Genomic DNA, 19,893 nt, shown 5'->3' with positions numbered 1-19,893 from the left:
CGCTGTTTACATTGCATTAACATGCTAACTGTGTTTTTATTTGTTGAGAATGTCAAATACACGTGTTGTCAAGAATGTAGCCACAGTCGCGGGCTAGTTTGACCTCTTAGACGCTTAAGTAGAATTTGGAAATATATCCTGAGTTGGCTAATGTAGCTAACGTTAGCCTTCCACGGTTTCTCTATTTACCCGACGCCGACTTGAGGACGAGCTTACAGGTACTGTCGCCCTAAACATGCACTCACACACGTTAACCGCTGTCATTACGTTCACATTTTCCGATTTGTTTAAATGAATGTCAAATAAATTGTGAACAATTGTGATCATGACATTAGACCCTGTCCGGGTAGTAAAGTAAATGCCGTTTTTTGACGAAACCAACAAACGAGAGCACGCAAACAGCGCCGCTTTTTCCTTATTTTTTGGCCAAAATTAATTTTTTTTACAAATTCCTTTTTTTGTTTTTCGTTTCTAAATTCTCGAGACGGCGGCGGACAGACCGGAAGCGGAAGTGAAGTGTAAAAAAAAAAAAAAAAAAAGCCTGCTAATTTATTTTCATACAGCTTATATACCATTCTCTGTATACACTGTAATGTCGCACATTTATTTTTGTGAAATGTGAAACTATAACAGCTGGTTGTTTGGGAGAAGGACATGTAGGCTATAACTATTATTTTAGCTGAGTGTGTGAATACATATTGTAGAAAACGTTTACCCTGCCGAAATAAAGAGCATCTACTGTCACCAGCAGATGTCGCCATCACCCACAGTCAAGACATGGCTTCAAATTCCAATAATACTATTAATTATCCATCCATCCATCCATTATCTACCGCTTTATCCTCCACCAGAGGGTTGCGGGGGGTGCTGTGCCTATCTCAGCAGACATTGGGCGATAGGCGGGGTACACCCTGGACAGTTCGCCAGTACTATTAATAATCATTTGAAAAATTAAAACTTGTGATTAAGTTATGATTAAGATTTAGATTAAGATTAAGAACCCTTTAAGTCCCGCAAGGGGAAATTCAATTCTGCAGTGAGTTAGTGAACACACACAGCACACAGTGAGGTGTAGAACATGTAACCCAGCGCAGTGAGCTGCCATGCCAGTGAGCGGCGCTCGGGGAGCAGTGAGGGGGTTAGGTGCCTTGCTCAACAGCACAATGACTTGATGACTTCAGTGTCGATGTTTAGTCACAAAGTGGTGCCCGTATCCACCCAGGGATTTATTATGTTTTGTCTTAAAGCCTATGATCTTGTATGATTAAAAAAATGGATCTATAGTATGTAAACTGGCTCATGACAGGTAATGTGGAATACAAAGCAAACTTACATGTCTCAAATGCACATCTCTGGAAGTCTTGTATTGTTGTTCCAGGGCAAAACACAGTAATGTAATAATATATATCTAAATGTTTTCTTATTCCCTCTCAAGTTCAGTTTTGTTCCTTCTGTTATAAACTTCCATTTAGTAATATTGTGTTGTGACCAGTTTGGTTTTTCTTAGTCAAAACAGTAAAGTCAAGGGGAGAGGGAACCCAAGAATGCAAAAGAACAGGCTCTCAACACATGATGGGTGGAAGGTCTTCAGCAGTTTGATGTCTAGATTGTTCTTCCTGAGGACCCTGGATAGCAGGGATTAAAACTAACTTTTTTCACCACCGTCCCGGAAACGTCCCGAAAAACATTTTTGAATCGTCCCGAAAATCTTTTTTACATTTTGAGTTGTTACTTACTGATAATATAATAAAAACACAATACATTATGTTGATAATAAATAATATATTTATTTCCAGACTAGATTTGTTGTGTTGTTGTAGATGACAACCAACACACTCAGTCACAGAACTGTGGCCTACCTGACCTTCTGCCACTACTCCACCATTTAGTGACTGCATTTAGTGGGTTGTAGTCGTCATGAGAAGGGCCAGGCATTGAGATTTGCATGAGGCTATTTAGGGCTGTCAAAATTGCTCAAAAATGACGTTCGAAAAAACACACCTATTCGAATATCTGTATTTGCGCATGATATCAATGACGCAAGCATCTGGGGTGCTTTCCATCCGCTGCATCAGGAGGCTTTCAATCAGCCAGACTGTCAGGCGATGTCAGCATGACGTCAATAACAGGACGAACTAATACAACCAGACATAACTACTTATATAGGTAGTTTATTTAAGTTTAAACATATTTCACAACATATTACCTACACAAAATGAACTAATGACCAAGAGCGCAGACCTCACTCGCTCACTCTCTCTCTGCGCACACTGGTTTAAATGAACAACAAACAAAAGCTGAGGGCTGATCAATAGTTTTGTGCAGCAATTTAAGGTCCCAAATATGACAGGCTTCATTCAGGCTTTGAAACAAATATGTCAACATTAATGAAACGTTTACATGCAGAGCGCGCCCACTTGCAAAGCAGACAGCTGCTGCACGGATGTGTTTTTCCACATTCAATATTAATTTTCACCTCCGAATGTCTGTTTTTAAAACCTATTCGAATATATAGGCTGTTAAGAGTGTCATTGGATAGGCGACACCTCCAGTCCGACTTCACCCGTTTCATGCAGGAGAAACCACGCTTGCAGCAGGAGCTACTCATGGGCGAATACACTCAGACTTTTCAGCCAGTGCAACATCTTATCTGGAGTAAAGCAATACAGCACAGTGACAGCAGATCTTTGGCGACAGTATCCTCGTCTCAGCTGAGCTTGAGCGGCAACAGTATCTCAGCTCGAGCAGTGAGCAGTGCCAGTGACTGCGTCTCACTGAACAACACAAACGCGAGCGCTCCAGCCATTTACCTTTTCACATAAGTATTTCATACCGGCCGCGAACCCGTTCTGGTTCACAGAAAGTGTTGAAAACTTAAACTTGAAAAATGTAGTCAGTCAAAGTTCTCTTTTGTCCCGTGGTCGTCCCGAGAGAATATTGATCGTCCCAATGACAATTAATTACGTCCCCGGGACGATGTTAATTTTAATCCCTGCTGGATAGACAATGTGGTGGTGCTCCTCACTGTTGGGTCCATGTCTGGATCGCTGGAGATTACAGTAAAATACACCTGACATACAGTTAAGAGTGAACATAACATGTTTTCATGACAGGACAATAACAGGGATTGAGGAGACCCTCACTATTTGTGATTAATTCACTGGAAATATTCAATTGATTTCTTTATATATGTTTGGTTCTTTTACTTGTTACTTTTGTTAGTTATAGTTCAAAACAGGAAAGTTCATGTATGTGCTATATACAGTAGTTCAGTTGATTATTGATTAGATAAATGACAATATGTTTGTAGGTTTTTGTTGACTGAGTACTTGTTTGTTTCTAGAGTTGTGCGTTGGGGTTCAAACGCGAGCGCTCCAGCCATTTACCTTTTCACATAAGTATTTCATACCGGCCGCGAACCCGTTCTGGTTCACAGAAAGTGTTGAAAACTTAAACTTGAAAAATGTAGTCAGTCAAAGTTCTCTTTTGTCCCGTGGTCGTCCCGAGAGAATATTGATCGTCCCAATGACAATTAATTACGTCCCCGGGACGATGTTAATTTTAATCCCTGCTGGATAGACAATGTGGTGGTGCTCCTCACTGTTGGGTCCATGTCTGGATCGCTGGAGATTACAGTAAAATACACCTGACATACAGTTAAGAGTGAACATAACATGTTTTCATGACAGGACAATAACAGGGATTGAGGAGACCCTCACTATTTGTGATTAATTCACTGGAAATATTCAATTGATTTCTTTATATATGTTTGGTTCTTTTACTTGTTACTTTTGTTAGTTATAGTTCAAAACAGGAAAGTTCATGTATGTGCTATATACAGTAGTTCAGTTGATTATGGATTAGATAAATGACAATATGTTTGTAGGTTTTTGTTGACTGAGTACTTGTTTGTTTCTAGAGTTGTGCGTTGGGGTTCAAGTGCTAGTTCTATTAGTTAATCACATAACACGCAGATATGAATAGCCTAAATTTGCTTTGTTTTCACACATTCAAACCATTGAAATGATACTCCACTTTGTCGGTACACCTGCAACCTTTAAGCTGTTTTCAAATTAGCAAAATGTGCGGTCACATTACAGGTTCTGACATGTTCACTCTTAACTGTATGTTAGGTGTATTTTACTGTAACAGGCTCTCAATACCATCATGTGTTGAGAGCCTTTTGGCATTCTGTATCACAGTATGGTTTGGGACCTGAGACCAACAGGAAGAGGCTTCAGGGTTTAATCAAAGCAACACTGAAGATTGTTGGGTGCCTGGAGTGTGACACGGCGGTGCCCCCACCTCATGGGCAGACTCACTAACAGTGGTTTACTAATTTCTAGCACATACCAGCTTACATGGTATATTAACCACTTCTTCCCTGACCCTCTTTTTGGAGTCCCTGCTCGAAAATAGAACGCCCAAACTAAATAGAGTAAATATCGGCAGTTACAAGCTCTATGTGGATTATCTTGGTATCAAAATGAAGATAACACTTTTCACCAGAGGTGTAAGTTTCACTGTAGATGCCACTGTGTCAGAGTAAATGTACATGGAACACAGCATAACTGAAGGATTTTTTTCTCTCGCCTAAAAAAATATTGCATTTTAAAGCAAATATCACCTTTAAAATATGCAGTAGGAGCTTAAAAACACATGGAGGTCATGTAACAACATGTGGACACGAGCTGTGCAAAGTCTGATGCTGGTGAAATGAAGCAGAGTGAAATTACAGATGTTTTAGTAAAGAGATGTCTGGGCGTTCTCACTTTTGGTACAGCTTGGCACCATCTGTGCTATTTGAGATTTCTAGGTACCAAATTATAAAAAAAAACAATATTTAATTTTATTTATATGTCACTACAGATCTAAAAAGAACTTGTTTTGAAAAAAAAAAAAAGTATGATAACAGTATGATAAATCGATGCTTCCTGTGCGGTGCGTAATTACAACTCTGTGAGTCTGCAGCGTCTTCAGTTACGCAGCGCCATAGCTCTGGCTTACCTTGGTCAATTAGGGTGATTGACAGCTCGTTTTAAACCTCTAAATCGGTAGAATCAGACCCCAAATGCGTGTGAATCACTTCATTAGCGAGTCAAAAGGACATAAATGCATATGACGCATTTGTGCGGACATTCGCCCCTTCTCTAATCAGAACGATCTGTAATGATCAATCAGACAGGGATTTGTTCCCAAAGCATGCTGGGAAGTGTAGTTCTTCATTAGAAGTGGTTTTGTTCCGGTGGAAATAACTTGTTTTGATAAACAGCAAAGGTAAGACATTTCTGCTTGTATTTCATGAAAGTCAGTTGTTGTTTTGCTCTTATTTTGGGGCTGGATCTGTGAATCTCGGTCCTAGAGTGATAAAAATGGTACCGCTGAAATCTGTAGATTCTCTGTTGTCCAGTCGACACGTGTTTTTTTTGTTTACATAATCACGTTGACGCTCCGGTGCCGCTGTTTGATCCATCGGTGTCTTAATTGTGTTTTGTGAACATAAGAATGGTTTATATGATCTTTTAGCTGAGTTTCTGACCTTTCTGTGGGTATGCAGCATGTCTGTGTTTGTTAAAGTTAGATATGGTTTTATGGCGCTTTTGTCGCTGAGTCTGACGCTGCACTGAACTGTCAAGTAATGTTCGTTTTGCTGCCTCGGGCTCCAGGATATAGAGCGACCAACTTTTTTTGGAGCAAGCATTGATTATGCGTGACACAGTCTCAATTTGCGGGACGCATGAATTGGGCTTCAAGTGCTGTGCGCGCACGCGCTACGCGGGACGGGTGGTCACCCTAACTTTATGTGAGGTTACCTGACTCTCTTCCTCTGGAACCTTTCTCACCGCATGCAGCAACAAACTCGTCATAAAGCCATATAGGCCTGTCACGATAACAAATTTTGCTGGACGATAAATTGTCTCAGAAATTAATGCGATAATCGATAATATTGTTGTTCTGAGATAATTTTCATTTAATACAATGATAATTGTATAATAATGCAGGTACACCTTTTCAAAGAGAAATAAACTTTTATTTTTAAAGAATATTTAACACTAGAACACAATAAATTAAATAATTGCAAAAGCAATAAATAAAATGGGTTAGCTGCACTCTGCTGTGGTAGACTACACCAGGAGTCCCGCCTCCCCACACACCATGCGACTGACAAGTGACTGACATGAGGGTTCACTCATCGTTACTCTGGCTTTACACTGCAACGCTCCCAGGTGAAACCGACAAAATATTTTATCTGATGTGCCTTTCGTTAAGACGGCGACGGCGTTTTTGGGGCTTAAAAACGCAAAAAAAATGAACCCACCCTCCAGAGTGGAAATCTTAAAAACGCTCTGCTGTCGTGTTCCCGTCTAAAGGGCGTCTAAAGGGAGCTGCTCACGCTGGCACGACGATGAAGTTAGCGAATGTGGTGCCAACTTCAGCGTCGTCACGCTGGCTATCCTCCTGTACGCTGACGTCAGTTCCATGTGCAGTACAGACAAACAACAACAAACATGTGGATTAGAATCCATCAGTCGCACATTCAAGTCGCCTTAGCTGCTCTGATACCTATCCAGGAGTCATTTCAGCAATTACGCCGAGTCAATGTTTTGGTTTACGACTGTGGGCTACTCAGCGCTACTAGAGAGAAGTAGAAGGAAGTTTCAGCGCATGCGTGTGCTTCTGGTGTTGTTGTATGGCAGTGCTTCACAGCGCCACCTAGCCACCTGGCATGCATACTACATCAAATTTCACACACTTTAGGACCTTGGAGAGAGAGGGAGAGAGAGAGAGACGGGGAAAACAAAAAAGCATGCAAATGGTATTTATCGCGGCCAGAAAAATGATTGCGGTAATTTTAATTATCGTGCGATTAATTGATTTATTGAATATCGCGACAGGCCTAAAGCCATATATAACTTTAATGAACACAGACATGCTACCGAAAGGTCTGAAACTCAGCTAAAAGCTCATAAAACCATTCTTATGTTCCTGCTGGGTTTATCAATTCTATTCTATTCTTCTTCTAAACATTGAAAAGCACATAACTACTTATAATGATGAACTATACCTCCCAGCATGCTTTGGGGACTATTCCCGTTCTGATTGGAGAAGTGCAAATGTCTGTCAATTTAGATGTAACAATGTATCGTTATCTAAATGTATGACAAAAATAAATGTAATTAAGCCCATGTCGATATATTCAATAATTAAAAAACAAAAAGAAAAAAAGTTACGTCACGATTCGATTAAAAATCGTTTCTCGATTCAACCGATCTGATTCATACGATTCTCAGTTAAAAATTGATACACTGCATAGTGTGTTAAGGCAAATTATGGCATCAAACAATACAGTTTGTATAACATAATGTGATCACACAAAGGCAAACTTTATACAAAAGTTAACATTTATTCATTCAAAACAAATAAAAACTTACTTACTGTACAAAAAAACTACTTGCATAAATAAAAGCTTAGGCTAGCTGCCTTTTTCTCCCAGAAGTTACAAAAATAAACTGTACACAAATAACACAAACTGGTGTTTTGTGTGGTTTTTCAAAATAGAAACTTCCGACTACTCCTAACGACTGTTGGTCGGAAGCGACCAGTGACAAATCTCCCGACTTTTTCTGGTGTTATTGGAGACTTTTGTTAGGTTTGGAAACTCTCATGCGATCCCTCTGCAGTTAAAAAATGAAAGCAAGACAAATAATTTCACAACATTTTCCACCTTTAATGTGACCTATAACCTGTACAACGCAATTGAAAAACAAACTGAAACATAAAGCGGAAAAATATAAAATAAAAAATTTAAAATAACCTGGTTGCATAAATATGCACACCGTTAAACTAATACTTGTTGCAGCACCTTTGGCTTTTATTACAGCACTCAGTCTTTTGGGGTAGGAGCCTATCAGTGTGGCACATTTTGATGTGGCAATATTTGCCCACTCTACTTTACAAAACTGCTCCAAATCTGACAGATTGGGAGGGCATCTCCTGTACACAGCCCTCTTCAGGGATTCAGGTCTGGACTCTGGCTGGGCCATTCCAAAGCCTCAATTATTCCAGTGAAGCCATTCTTTTGATGTGTGCTTTGAGTCATTGTCATGCTGAAAGATGAAGTTATTATTCATCTTCAGCTTTCTAACAGAAGGCCGAAGGTTTTGTTCCAACACTGACTGGTATTTGGTTCTGTTCATAATTCCCTCGACCCTGACTTAGGCCCCAGTTCCAGCTGAAGAAAAACAGCCTTGCACAGCCAAGCATGGTGCTGCCACCACCATGCTTCACTGTAGGTATGGTGTTCTTTTGGTGATGAGTAGTGTTGTTTTTGTGCCAAATATACCTTTTGGAATTATGTCTAACCTTGGTTTCATCAGACCATAACACATTTTCCCATATGCGATTTTAGATGTCTTTTTGCAAAATTAAGCCGGGCTTGGATGTTTTTCTTTGTAAGTTAAGGCTTCAGTCTTGCCACCCTACCCCATTGCCCAGACATATGAAGCAGATGAGAGATTGTTGTCACATGTACTACACAGCCAGTACATGCCAGAAATTCCTATCGCTCCTTCAGTCGGCCTCTTGGCAGCCTCCCTGACTAGTTTTCGTCTCGTCTTATCACCAATTTTGGACGGACGTCCTGTTCTTGGTAATGTCACTGTTGTGCCATATGATGATGATGGTCTCTGTGTTCCATCGTATATTTAATTCCTTGGAAATTCTTTTGTAGCCTTCACCTGACCGATATCTATGAATAATGAGATCCCACTGATGCTTTGGAAGCTTGTGCTGGAAGATGTGGCTACAAAAATGTCAGGAAAAGCCTACGAGAACAGCTCAACTTTATTTGGGGTTGATCAGAGGCACTTTAATTGGTGACAGGTGTTTGCTGACTCAAGTTTAACATGAGTTTGAATCTAATTGGTTCAATCTGAACACTGCCACATGCCCAGTAATAAAAGGGTGTGCATATTAATGCAACCAGGTTATTTTAAGTTTTTTATTTTATATTGTTCCCCTTTAAAGGTTTCAGTTTGTTTTTCAATCGCATTTTACAAGTTATAGGTCACATTAAAGGTGGACAAAGTTGTGAAATTATTTATCTTGCTGTCATTTTTTTACATCACGAAAACCTGGCATTTGAACCGGGGTATGTAGACTTTTTATATCCACTGTAAATCACTGCATTTGATACATAACATATATGTTTTATGTCTGATATGTCAGTACTGATATGTCTGTGTCACGGAAAATCTCTTTGCGCAAAAGCGAAACTTATGAACTCCCCGTGACATTCACTTCACAGCAGAGAACATTCTCTCTCTTTGAGCAGTTAACTAAAGAGATCAGCAGTTAACGAAAGAGATCAGCTCATCTGATGCATCTATTATTGCAACGTTAAAGCGTCTTCTACACCGTAGAAACAATTAAAAGTGCGCTCTGCTTATAAGAGTCCGTCACCATGTTTTACTAAGATCTACTCTGATCACTTGCACCTGACTGTACTTGATCCTCGTCATAAAGACCATTATTTTTATGTAGTGTAGAGAAATTATCCAGTCTGCGTTGGATACAGAGAGCCTGCTTGGAGACGGAGAAGCCATGCACTGTGCGCAGGAGAAGGAGAACAGTACAGCACAGGGGTGATGTGCAGAAATCTGTCTGCACCAGATGATGGGGCACTACAACTTTTTTATTTATGTTGATTTATTTTACTTTTAAATGTAACCAGCATTGCATGGCTTGTTATAAGATTCACTGGTCAATTTCTTAATTAGGACTTAACTTAAAGGTGAAGTAAGTAGTTTATAGTGCCATCTAGAGGAGAGGCTGAAATTTACAACAAAGAACTGCTGCTCTGCTCACCCCCTCCCTTCCCTGAGCGCTACGGTATCCGCAGCTGGTCAAATGTCGTCCTCGTCGTCTTTCTCCGTGTCAGCAGATGAGGTTTGTGAGGTGAGGGCGAGCTACCGCGGCCGTAGCACACGAAGTGGAGATAGTGGAGGCGGGACTTCCGCTACAAGTAAAGAGACGCTTGATTTGTTCTCTCGCGTTTGTCCTTACAGGCTCCGGTAGAAACATGGCGTCTCACTGCTAACAGTGGCTACGCAACAGAGGCCCACGACCATGTTATTTTACATGACTTTTTGAAACACTACGAAAATGAAACAAAAACTATTATACAGCGACTAGACAATGCAGGAGCACATAATATGTATAAAAAAGTGGATTTTGGGTTATATAAACCCATAAATACTACACATTGTCCCTTTAAGTGAAAACAATTGAACCATTTTTAAGTCAGTGGATTCAAGAAGAAGTTGCATTTCATTAATGGACATTTTATTCACTGACACAAAAAGCACACATTCTATGGTGGTAAAGTAAGTGTAAAATGGAAAAAACGGAATTGTAAAAAATTAAAACGGAATTTGGAAAAAAATAAAACGGATTTCATAGGGCCCTAAGAGTGCATCTTGACTCAACATGAACATGAACGCATGTGTTAATACCCCCAAAAAGAGGGCCAGGGAAGAAGAGGTTAAGGGACCTGTATGCAGACCGTAGTAATACACCCAATAGGACTGTCTGCACTCTGAACTGAGTTGGTCAAACTCCTGTGACACTACAGATTTAGTTGTGAGACTAACCAGTGACTAACCACGAGTCCTGTTGAGCTGCAGAAATGTTTATTTCTTAGATCACTTGATTTACATTATGCTGAAACTTTTTAAAGCAGTGATTGGTGGATAACACCTACTGTAACTTTAATTACTCATAACTAATAGAGGTGTACTTAATATGCATCTTGCTTTTTTTCTGCTGTTTTGTTTTAGGATGTCCAAACTGGAACGTTTGAACGCACGCGTGGCCAAGCTGCTGACAGAAGCAGTGCAGGAAGTTCTAGAGGTGGTGAAGGAGACGGTGTCAGAGTACCAGGAGAAAACAGCCAGAACACAGAGGGAGAATGAGACCCTGAAGAGACGACTGATGGAGTTCGAGGACAAAATTACAAAGGAGAGCACATGTACGTACAAGTGTACAAGTCACGAACTAAGGCATGTTTTTTTTTGGTGGGGGGGGGGAGTAGGTCCTCCAGACGAATCTGGCAAATTACTGGAACTAAACAACCACATTACTGCAGTAGTGTCTCTCCAAAATTTGAATGCAAGCTCCCTTTTTAGTGCAGCGTAGTGTTATTTTATTTGTTGTAAATCAGGGGAAAAAACTGCTCCACATGGGTTCCTGGGCGAGCAGAGGACCAAAACGTTGGCCTTTTTTAATTCATATATCTGATCTTAAAGTTGCATTATGTAATATATCTAAAGCAACTGGCCATAAAATCCTCCTAATATGTCACAGAGGACCAGGAATAAAACATACTGAACTCACCAACAAAAACAGTACAGTCAAAATATTTGCATTAAAAATATATTTTCTGGACCGAAAATGTATGTAATGCATGTAAAATGTATGTATTCTGTAGTGCAGGACCACCACCACTGCCCCGTGGTGGATGGCGTTGCCCGGCACGCAGCTGCCGGCTCCGCCGACAGAACAACCACCGGCCCGTTCAGTTCTGTTCTGTCGGCGGTGGCGGTGGCTGCGGCTGTTGAACAACTGGTGGACCACCGGCGGTTCTGTTCTGTCAGCGGTTGCGGCTGGTGCAGATGACACAAGATGCGTCTTTTAGTCTCTTTCTAATCTATCCTAATGGTCTTCTTCTGAGATGCACAGAATAGAATAGCAGTGGTAGCCGAGTGGTTAAATAGGTGGACTTGTGTAGGGAAGGTTGTAGGATTGATTCCGGACAGTGTCAACATTATTTACCTTATTATTGTATGAAGCATTAATAAGCTTGTGATGCATAAAATATTACCATAAATAAATATATTGGGTGTGTGGTGGTAATTTGCCCCGCATGCCACGATGTCTCACTCTAAGGTTTTATCAGAAGTAGGCAGCCCTGCTATATAACATTGTAAAAGGGGAGGCAAAAATGAAGGACAGTTCTGTCAAATATCATGCATAAAGTTCCATCTGATAAATCCATCCCTAGTCAACAGCTAATGTTACCATAAATGAATATACATCTTGATCTTTACCGAGAGAATAGAATTGTGTGTCTTAGAGCCACTCATTTATGATAAAACGCTCGCTCCTCGCTCATTGCAGGCAACCTCAACTCTGGAAGGGAGGGGTGGAGTGGGAGGTGGACACGACTCGCCACAGCGTTTTGATTTTGTGTAGTAACCATTTTTGTCCACATTGTTACAGATGGTGCCTTTAACCACTACTTCCCTGACCCTCTTTTTGGAGTCCCTGCTCGAAAATGACATGCCCAAACTAAATAGAGTAAATCTTTGCAGTTACAAGCTCTATGTGGATTATCGTGGTATCAAAATAAAGATAACACTTGTGAGATTCCACCAGAGGTGTAAGTTTCACTGTAGATGCCACTGTGTCAGAGTAAATGCACTTGTAACACAGCATAACTGAAGGATTTTTTTCTCTCCCCTAAAAAAATATTGCAAATTTTAAAGCAAATATCACCTTTAAAATATGCAGTAGGAGCTTAAAAACACACGGAGGTCATGTAACAACATGTGGACATGAGCTGTGCAAAGTCTGATGCTGAAATGAAGCAGAGTGAAATTACAGAGGTTTTAGTAAAGAGATAGTAAAGAGAGTCTAGGCGTTCTCTCTGTTGGCACAGTTTTTGAGATTTCTTAGGTACCAAATTATTAAAAGGAACCCCGGCTATAAGACTTGTAGTTCTTAAAAGATAAATGTTAGTATCAGTTATAATAAATTGATATAAAAAACCTTCTTGAGGTCTTCGTTTTTATAAAATTTGTAAAAATAGTTTAACTCGTAGGTCGCCATTGTTGTTAACGTCGCAATGCACTCTGGGTAGTGACGTAAAAAGGTTGTACTGGGGGCTTCGGGACCCTGTTGTGACTGTTCAGCATAAACATGTCATCTGTTCAGCCTTTTCAATTTGAACCCGAGCGAAACATACAGGAGGAGGACAGCACTGACAATGTTTCACAAAACGAGCATCAAAATGAAGAGCAAGAAAGACGGGATGAGGCGAGAGTGGGACAAAACCGGTGGTGTATGTGCGGCAACTGCGTTTCCATGGAAACCGAGAGGGAGTGAAGCGGCGACTGCAGAAGCGGGTTGTCTGCTCAGGAGAGCATCCAGCGTCTCTTGTCTCTTGTCTCTGGCACTTTTTAACGCGAATTTCACTCGCTTCCCGCGGGCGTTTAGGCTCCTTATGTGGGAGAATTGTCGGACAGGCATTTGGTTTAAGTCTCCGTTTGTAGAGAGAACCTGTATTTTTTGTTATTTTTTTAAATACACTCAAACTTATTAATCAATTTTAAAATAGTTGATGGTTACTTTTGTAATTAATTAATTGTCAATTAACCTCTTCCGCCCGGTTTTCCCAGTACCAGGGGCAGTGACAAAGACCGAAACAGAAACTCAACTAAAGGCTCATAAAAAAACATTCTTATGTTCAAGAAACACACCAATGGTTCAAACCAGCAGGAGCGGAAAACACCGTTACAGCGCGCACATTGAATAGCAGCACCGGAGTAGGTGTCATCAAGTGTTATCTTTATTTTGATACCAAGATAATCCATGTAGAGCTTGTAACTGCAGAGATTTACTCTATTTAATTTGGGCATGTCATTTTCGAGCCGGGACTCCAAAAAGAGGGTCAGGGAAGAAGAGGTTAATCGTTGCAGCTCTAGAGTTTCTAAATCAAAGTAAACAAGTCATGTTTTTTCACAGCTCTTCTACCTGCAAGTGTAACACTGCCAGAAGAAACACAAGATATAAAGATTCTCGTGCAGGAGGTGAGCGAGCCACTGAGCAGCAACACAGCTGACCACAGTGTGAAGCAGGAAGGCAAAGAACAAGAAAGCTTCAATGATACAGAATCCCCACCCGAGTGTGACTTTGCACTCAAATCAACTGACTATGGCAGTGTAGAACCTGAGGAGGAGATGTGTGTTATGGAGGAAGCATCGACTGTCCAAACATCACACACAGCAAACATGAATCACAGTTCTGTCTCTTCCCACAATCCACACAGTAGTCACTCTAGAAGTCCACTACAGTTTAATGTAGCTGCCATCAAAAGAGAAGCAGAGCCAATAAACTGTACAACGTCACAGCTGTCGCCACTACAGGAATATTATCCTGGATGTGTGGACTTGAGCTGCAACTCTTCTCGTCTTAACCATAAGGAGACACACGGGTCACAAGTGAGAGCCCAACCTAACGGTCTCATCCTCACCCACACAAAGCTCAGCGCCCCAAGAAGGCATGTGTTTGCAAAACCCAACAGAACCGCCTTCGAGGTGACAAAACTGAACTGTGAGCACTTCAGAGGAGAGGATGCCCACCTGTGTGTCGTCTGCGGAAAGACGTTCAGCAGAGTGGCTAACCTGAGGATCCACCAGCGCTGCCACACAGGGGAAAAACCCTACGGCTGCACACAGTGTGGCCAGCGCTTCAGGCAGGCCGGAGACCTGAAAAAACACAAGCGTGTGCACACCGGAGAGAAACCGTACTACTGCAACCAGTGTGGGAAGAGCTTCAGTCGAGGGGAGAATCTGAAGAGACACCAGAAGATCCACATTGGAGAAACACTGCACTTACAGCAAGGGTGGAGGGAGCAACAGACATGATCAGGATGAAAGACTATTTTTTTTAAAAGTCCATCAATACTTTTGATCTTCAAGTACAGAATATAATGTAAATGACGATATTCATGTCTCCAGATGTCCTGTGAACAGTTTTGCTATTATAGTCAATGATAAATTGATGTTTTCTCAATAAGTTTTGTCCATAAAATGTCAAAAAATATTGTTAATTGTTTTTTTTCCCAATCCTCGCAATGATGATCTTCTGAAAAGTTGTTTTGTTCACAAACCAAAATTATTAATTTTTAATGATTTATTTGTTATATGGAGCAAAGAAATCATTAAAAATATTCAGAAAATTTAAGGAGCTAAAAAAAAACATGATCCAGGGTGTCCGCAGAGTCTTAAAGGTCACATAGAGTGGTCCTGTTGCACATATATGTGAGTTATGGAGGTCTACTTACATATATTAAGTTGTTTTTATGGTCAAAATCCTCCTAGTTGATGTAAACAAGCCGATTGAAATCTGTCCTTTTCGAAGCGCTTGTCAGTCGCGCTATTTCAGCCATAAATCTCGCCCGAGAAGACAGAGTGTGTTGTGATTGGCCAGCCAGCGTAGAGCCTTCCCACCTGTGTTGTGATTGGCCAGGTATCTGGAAGTGACGTAATCTATCACGTCAGCTCTCAGAAGCGCAGCTCCCTCTCTGGAGCGGTGGGTGCATTGCTACTCATTATCAAAACATTGTTTTAACAGTGTTTAAAAATAGCTTTGTCACGACTCCCCGCCGCAGTCCCTTTATGACTTTAAACCGGAGTCAGACCCAGAGTCAGAAGACACTGTTGCTCGTGAAACACCTCCACAACGGACGTTATTCTTCTTCTCCGGTTCAATGTACGCAACCGGATGTGCCCGGACTACCGCCCGGAGCAGGACGATCGGTTGTTCAGGAGAACCGCTGCTTACGTAACTAGTACGGGATTTTCAGTGATCTCGTTGAGCCCCGAGATTACAATAAAACACGGCGTTCTCAGCAGTGGCTGAACTGTTTGTTTAGAACCGTCAGGCTTCATAAACAAGGTAATGACGCAGATACACACCAAAAAAAACAGCGATAATAGGAACTTCCGGTCTAGTTCCGCTTTAAGAAGTCTTAAAAAGTCTTAAATCCAATCATTTGAATTTAAGGCCTTAAAATGTCTTAAATTCTCCTAAAATCTCATAAAAGGTCTTAAATACAATTTTGAAAGATCATAAAAATCTATTAACGTTACTTTTATTTAAAACATGCATAAACTTCAGTCTCGCTTTGAAATGTTTCTATTTTTGAGGATGTGATAACATAACTACAACACAGAACTAAAGTAGGCCACCTGTGCTGCCCGGTGAGAATTTATCAAGCACCACTAGCTAGTGTGCTGTGCGCACGCCGCGGTGCGTTACAGCTTAGCATAGCAGCGGAGAAAACTTAACGAAAGCCCACAGCTAATAGTGGAGCGGCTAAGTGTCGATTTATGCCAGAATCGTTCAGTTTATGATACAAGCGTGAAAATTGGCATGAACACTCTTCATGGGTCACTTGACAAGAAAATTGTCTGAGACATTTGAAATTTCAAGATGGAGGCCATTTTTCAAGATGGCCGACACCTTAGTGGAGCAGTTAAGTGATATAATGGTTTATTTGGTGATACAAGCATACAAATTGGCATGAGCAGTCTCTGTGGGTCACTTGACAATAGGCCACACACAGCTGCTTGAAATTTCAAGATGGCCGACATTTTAGTGGAGCATTTATGTGATATGATTGTTTAGTTAGTGACACAAGCATGCACATTAGTGTGAGTCTAAGGGTTGACAAGAAAACACTTCCAGTCAGTTGAAATGTCTATTTTCAAGATGGCCACACCCTTGGATCCTCAACGATCCATTTTATCATAGAAATGTATTGGGTTTTAGATAATCCTAAATAATTAGCTTTAACGCATCAGAATACAGTTGTGTCGATTTGTTGATCATAGACAGATTAGATAAGAGTGAATATCTGCACTACCAGGGCACACTGGTGATATGTCACTGCTGTTAAACTCAGTGGGGTTCAATGTCAGCTAATTGCAAAGCTAGTATCCAAAAATGCTGCCTAATCTACCCCAGAAAAGTTAGACAGCCGCACCTGAATCGACAGGTTGTGCCAGCGCAGGAGAGCCGAGCCAAGGTTAATGGGGGTTTTGTTAACTGAATGGTGTACAGATCGCACGGGATTTAAATGACATTGGATGAATGATCGGACTAAGTGTAGGGCTAAGGCATGAACTTAGTTGTATCCCATACATCAAAGTGCTTAGTAAAAGGTGGTAAAAGGATAAACCCTCTGCCCTTTTTTTCAGAACTTGTAATCTACATCACAGACATGTATTCCACAAGTGACGGCACAAATCCAGTTATATTTAGGCTTGCAGATCAAGCCTCTCTCTACAAGCAACAACTGCAGCAACTTGGTGTTGAATCACCATATGTGAATTCAACCAGACTCAAGGAGCAGCTGCTTTCTAGCATACCTGAGCTAGAAGAACACAAGGCAGGACGTGATGTACTGCTTGCATTCAAGAAGGAAATCGGTTCTGTTCTTTCTGATGTGAGCAAATACAGTAAAACTGAAGCCATTCACTTAGCCAAAGCTGCCAGCATCATACGTAAAGAGATGCTTAATCACAAGACAAAGTTTCACAACAAATTTCATGAGGGATTTGTTGAAGAATCCATTCCACCGACACTCCTTCAGTTCATTTGCAATATTGAACATGGTGTAGATATCAAGTCACATTTGAGTCATGGCGTATTCAAATCAGACATTGTAATTGCACAGTTACTGCAATACAATTGCTACTCTAAGTGCAGAGATGATGCAGAAAACCACAGACACTCGTTCGGACGGCAGCCATCCTGAAAAAAATTGCAGCCTTGACATTTCCAGTAGCAGAGGGTGGTTCAAGTGACCCACAAAGACTGAATGCCAATTTTTATGGTTGTATCACCAATTAAACCATTGTATCGCTTAACTGCTCCACTAAGATGTCGACCATCTTTAAAAATTTCCGCCATCTTGAAATTTCAAGTGGTTTAGGGTGGCTTATTGTCAAGTGACCCACAGAGACTGCCCATGCCAATTTTTATGCTTGTATTACCCAATAAACCATTGTATCACTTAACTGTTCCGCTAAGCTATTGGCCATCTTGGAAAAATGGCCGCCATCTTGAAATTTCAAATGTCTCGGACAATTTTCTTGTCAAGTGACTCATGGAGTGTGCTCATGCCAATTTTCAGGCTTGTATCATAAACTGAACGATTATATCACTTAGCTGCTCCACTATAAGCCGAATTGCAAGTTCAACAATTTGTGGTTCCAATTTTCCTTCAGGGTTTCTCCCAGTGTATGCTTGTTTATTTATTTAAAATAGATTTTTTTTATACACCTCAGCTTTTTCTATACCGGGGAACAAGAGCGCATGCGCCCCCAAATATCGTGCAGCGAACGCTTGTCCAGGTGCCGATTGAAACCCAAGTCACACTATCAAGTCCGTCATTATTACGGTTACATCATTCTTGTCAATTAAGATATTATATTTAGGGATGCACTGATAATTCGGTGGTCGAAACACAGCTACAACACGGTGGAATGGCACCTGTTAAACGCTGGAAAGTCTCTGCGCAAAAGCGAAACGGCTGTATGCGGCACAGATATGAACTCCCCGCAACATTCACTTCACAGCAGAGAACATTCTCTCTCTTTGAGCAGTTAACAAAAGACATCAGCTCATCTGTTATGATGCATCTGTTATTCCCTTAATTGCAGCGTTAAAGCGTCTTCTTTCACAAAGATTAAGACCACGGAGTGAAAACGATGAAAAGTGCGCTTCGCTCTTCAGAGTCTGTCACCGGCGTTTTACTTAGATCTACAAGGATCACCTGCACTTCATCGTGACTGTACTCCATCATCGTCATAAAGATCATTATTCTTATGTGGGGATAAAACACGTAGAGAAATTATCCAGGATGCTTTGGAAGAGACCGCTTGGAGACGCAGGAGCGCAGATCGAGGAACGGCGCAGGAGAGGGAGAAGGGAACAGCGCATGGGCGGTGCGCAGAAATAAAGGCCGTTGGTCTGCACCAGATGAGGCAGATGAGGGGGCACTACCACTTTTATGTTTATGTTTCTTTATTTTACTTTTAAATGTAACCATTGCATGGCTTGATTTAAGATTCACTGGCCGATTACTTAATTTAAAAAAAATTACATTATTTATTTAATTTCAAGAGTGTCTTTTTGCAAGACTCTATAATTGGTGTTTAAGTATTGTTAATAAATGTCTTACAATAACACATAATTATAATAAGTCATAATTAAACATTTCCAGTGAACTTTTAATTCTTTTTTTTTTTTTTTGCAAGACTCTATAATTGGTGTTTAAGTATTGTTAATAAATGTCTTACAATAACACATAATTATAATAAGTCATAATTAAACATTTCCAGTGAACTTTTAATTCTTTTTTTTTTTTACAAAAAAATGCCGTCGGCCGACAGTGGGCCCGAGAGATACCCCCAGAAAAACGCCGGTTTTCTGGGGGAAACCCTGTCCTTCATGTCTTTTGTACTTTTTTGCCAGTACGGATTTGAAATGGGTCTTCAATTGTATTCATTATGGTCTTAAAAAGGGCCCATATTGTGCAAAATCAGCTTTTTAATCATTTTAGTACTTATATTTGGGACTCAGGAGGCCATACCAGTCCCCAAAATGTGAACATACAAGACTCGTCAGTGGTTCCACTTATTGTAAGTATAGGCGATAAAACACACAATGTTTAAACCTCCCGCCCAACTGACGACACGGCGCACATTTCACCGTGAATGTTGCCCCCCCACCAGGCAGAGTACTTCACAGCTCCACCGTAGCTCCTCCTTGTCCCTGCGAAATACGAGAGTAGAGGCGAGGGAGGAAGAGTGGCTGCACAGCGGAGCACAGTGTTTTACACAAACTTCCAGCCTCAGAGGATTTGTGTGTCCAGTGGATATATTTTATGTATGAAAAAAATGTGCCGGATAAAGTCAGCAAACGTGTGTTTGTGTGTTCGCACCACTTCGCATCAGACTGTTTTGTGAACCTCGGTCAGTACAATTCTGGACTGAGCAGAAGACTGAACGTGAAACGTGGAGCAGGACCAACTGTCCGTGGGGA

The 19,893-nt window shown here is 40.9% G+C and overlaps 1 protein-coding gene across 1 annotated transcript; it reads left to right on the top strand.

Annotated features, from left to right (window-relative positions):
* Positions 1 to 14,773, top strand: LOC310939559 (uncharacterized protein). Its single transcript, XM_083904334.1, has 3 exons — positions 1 to 218; positions 10,839 to 11,029; positions 13,804 to 14,773. Exons 2-3 carry the CDS (start codon positions 10,840 to 10,842, stop codon positions 14,703 to 14,705), a joined length of 1,092 nt encoding a protein of 363 aa, XP_083760460.1. The 5' UTR covers positions 1 to 218; position 10,839; the 3' UTR covers positions 14,706 to 14,773.
* Positions 14,774 to 19,893: the final 5,120 nt, after the last annotated feature.

The sequence above is a fragment of the Microchirus variegatus genome, assembly GCF_963457635.1.
Source record: "Microchirus variegatus genome assembly, chromosome: 17".
NCBI lineage: Eukaryota > Metazoa > Chordata > Actinopteri > Pleuronectiformes > Soleidae > Microchirus > Microchirus variegatus.
Note: the sequence above shows the minus strand (reverse complement) of the source record. Positions and strands in the feature narration are given on the sequence as shown.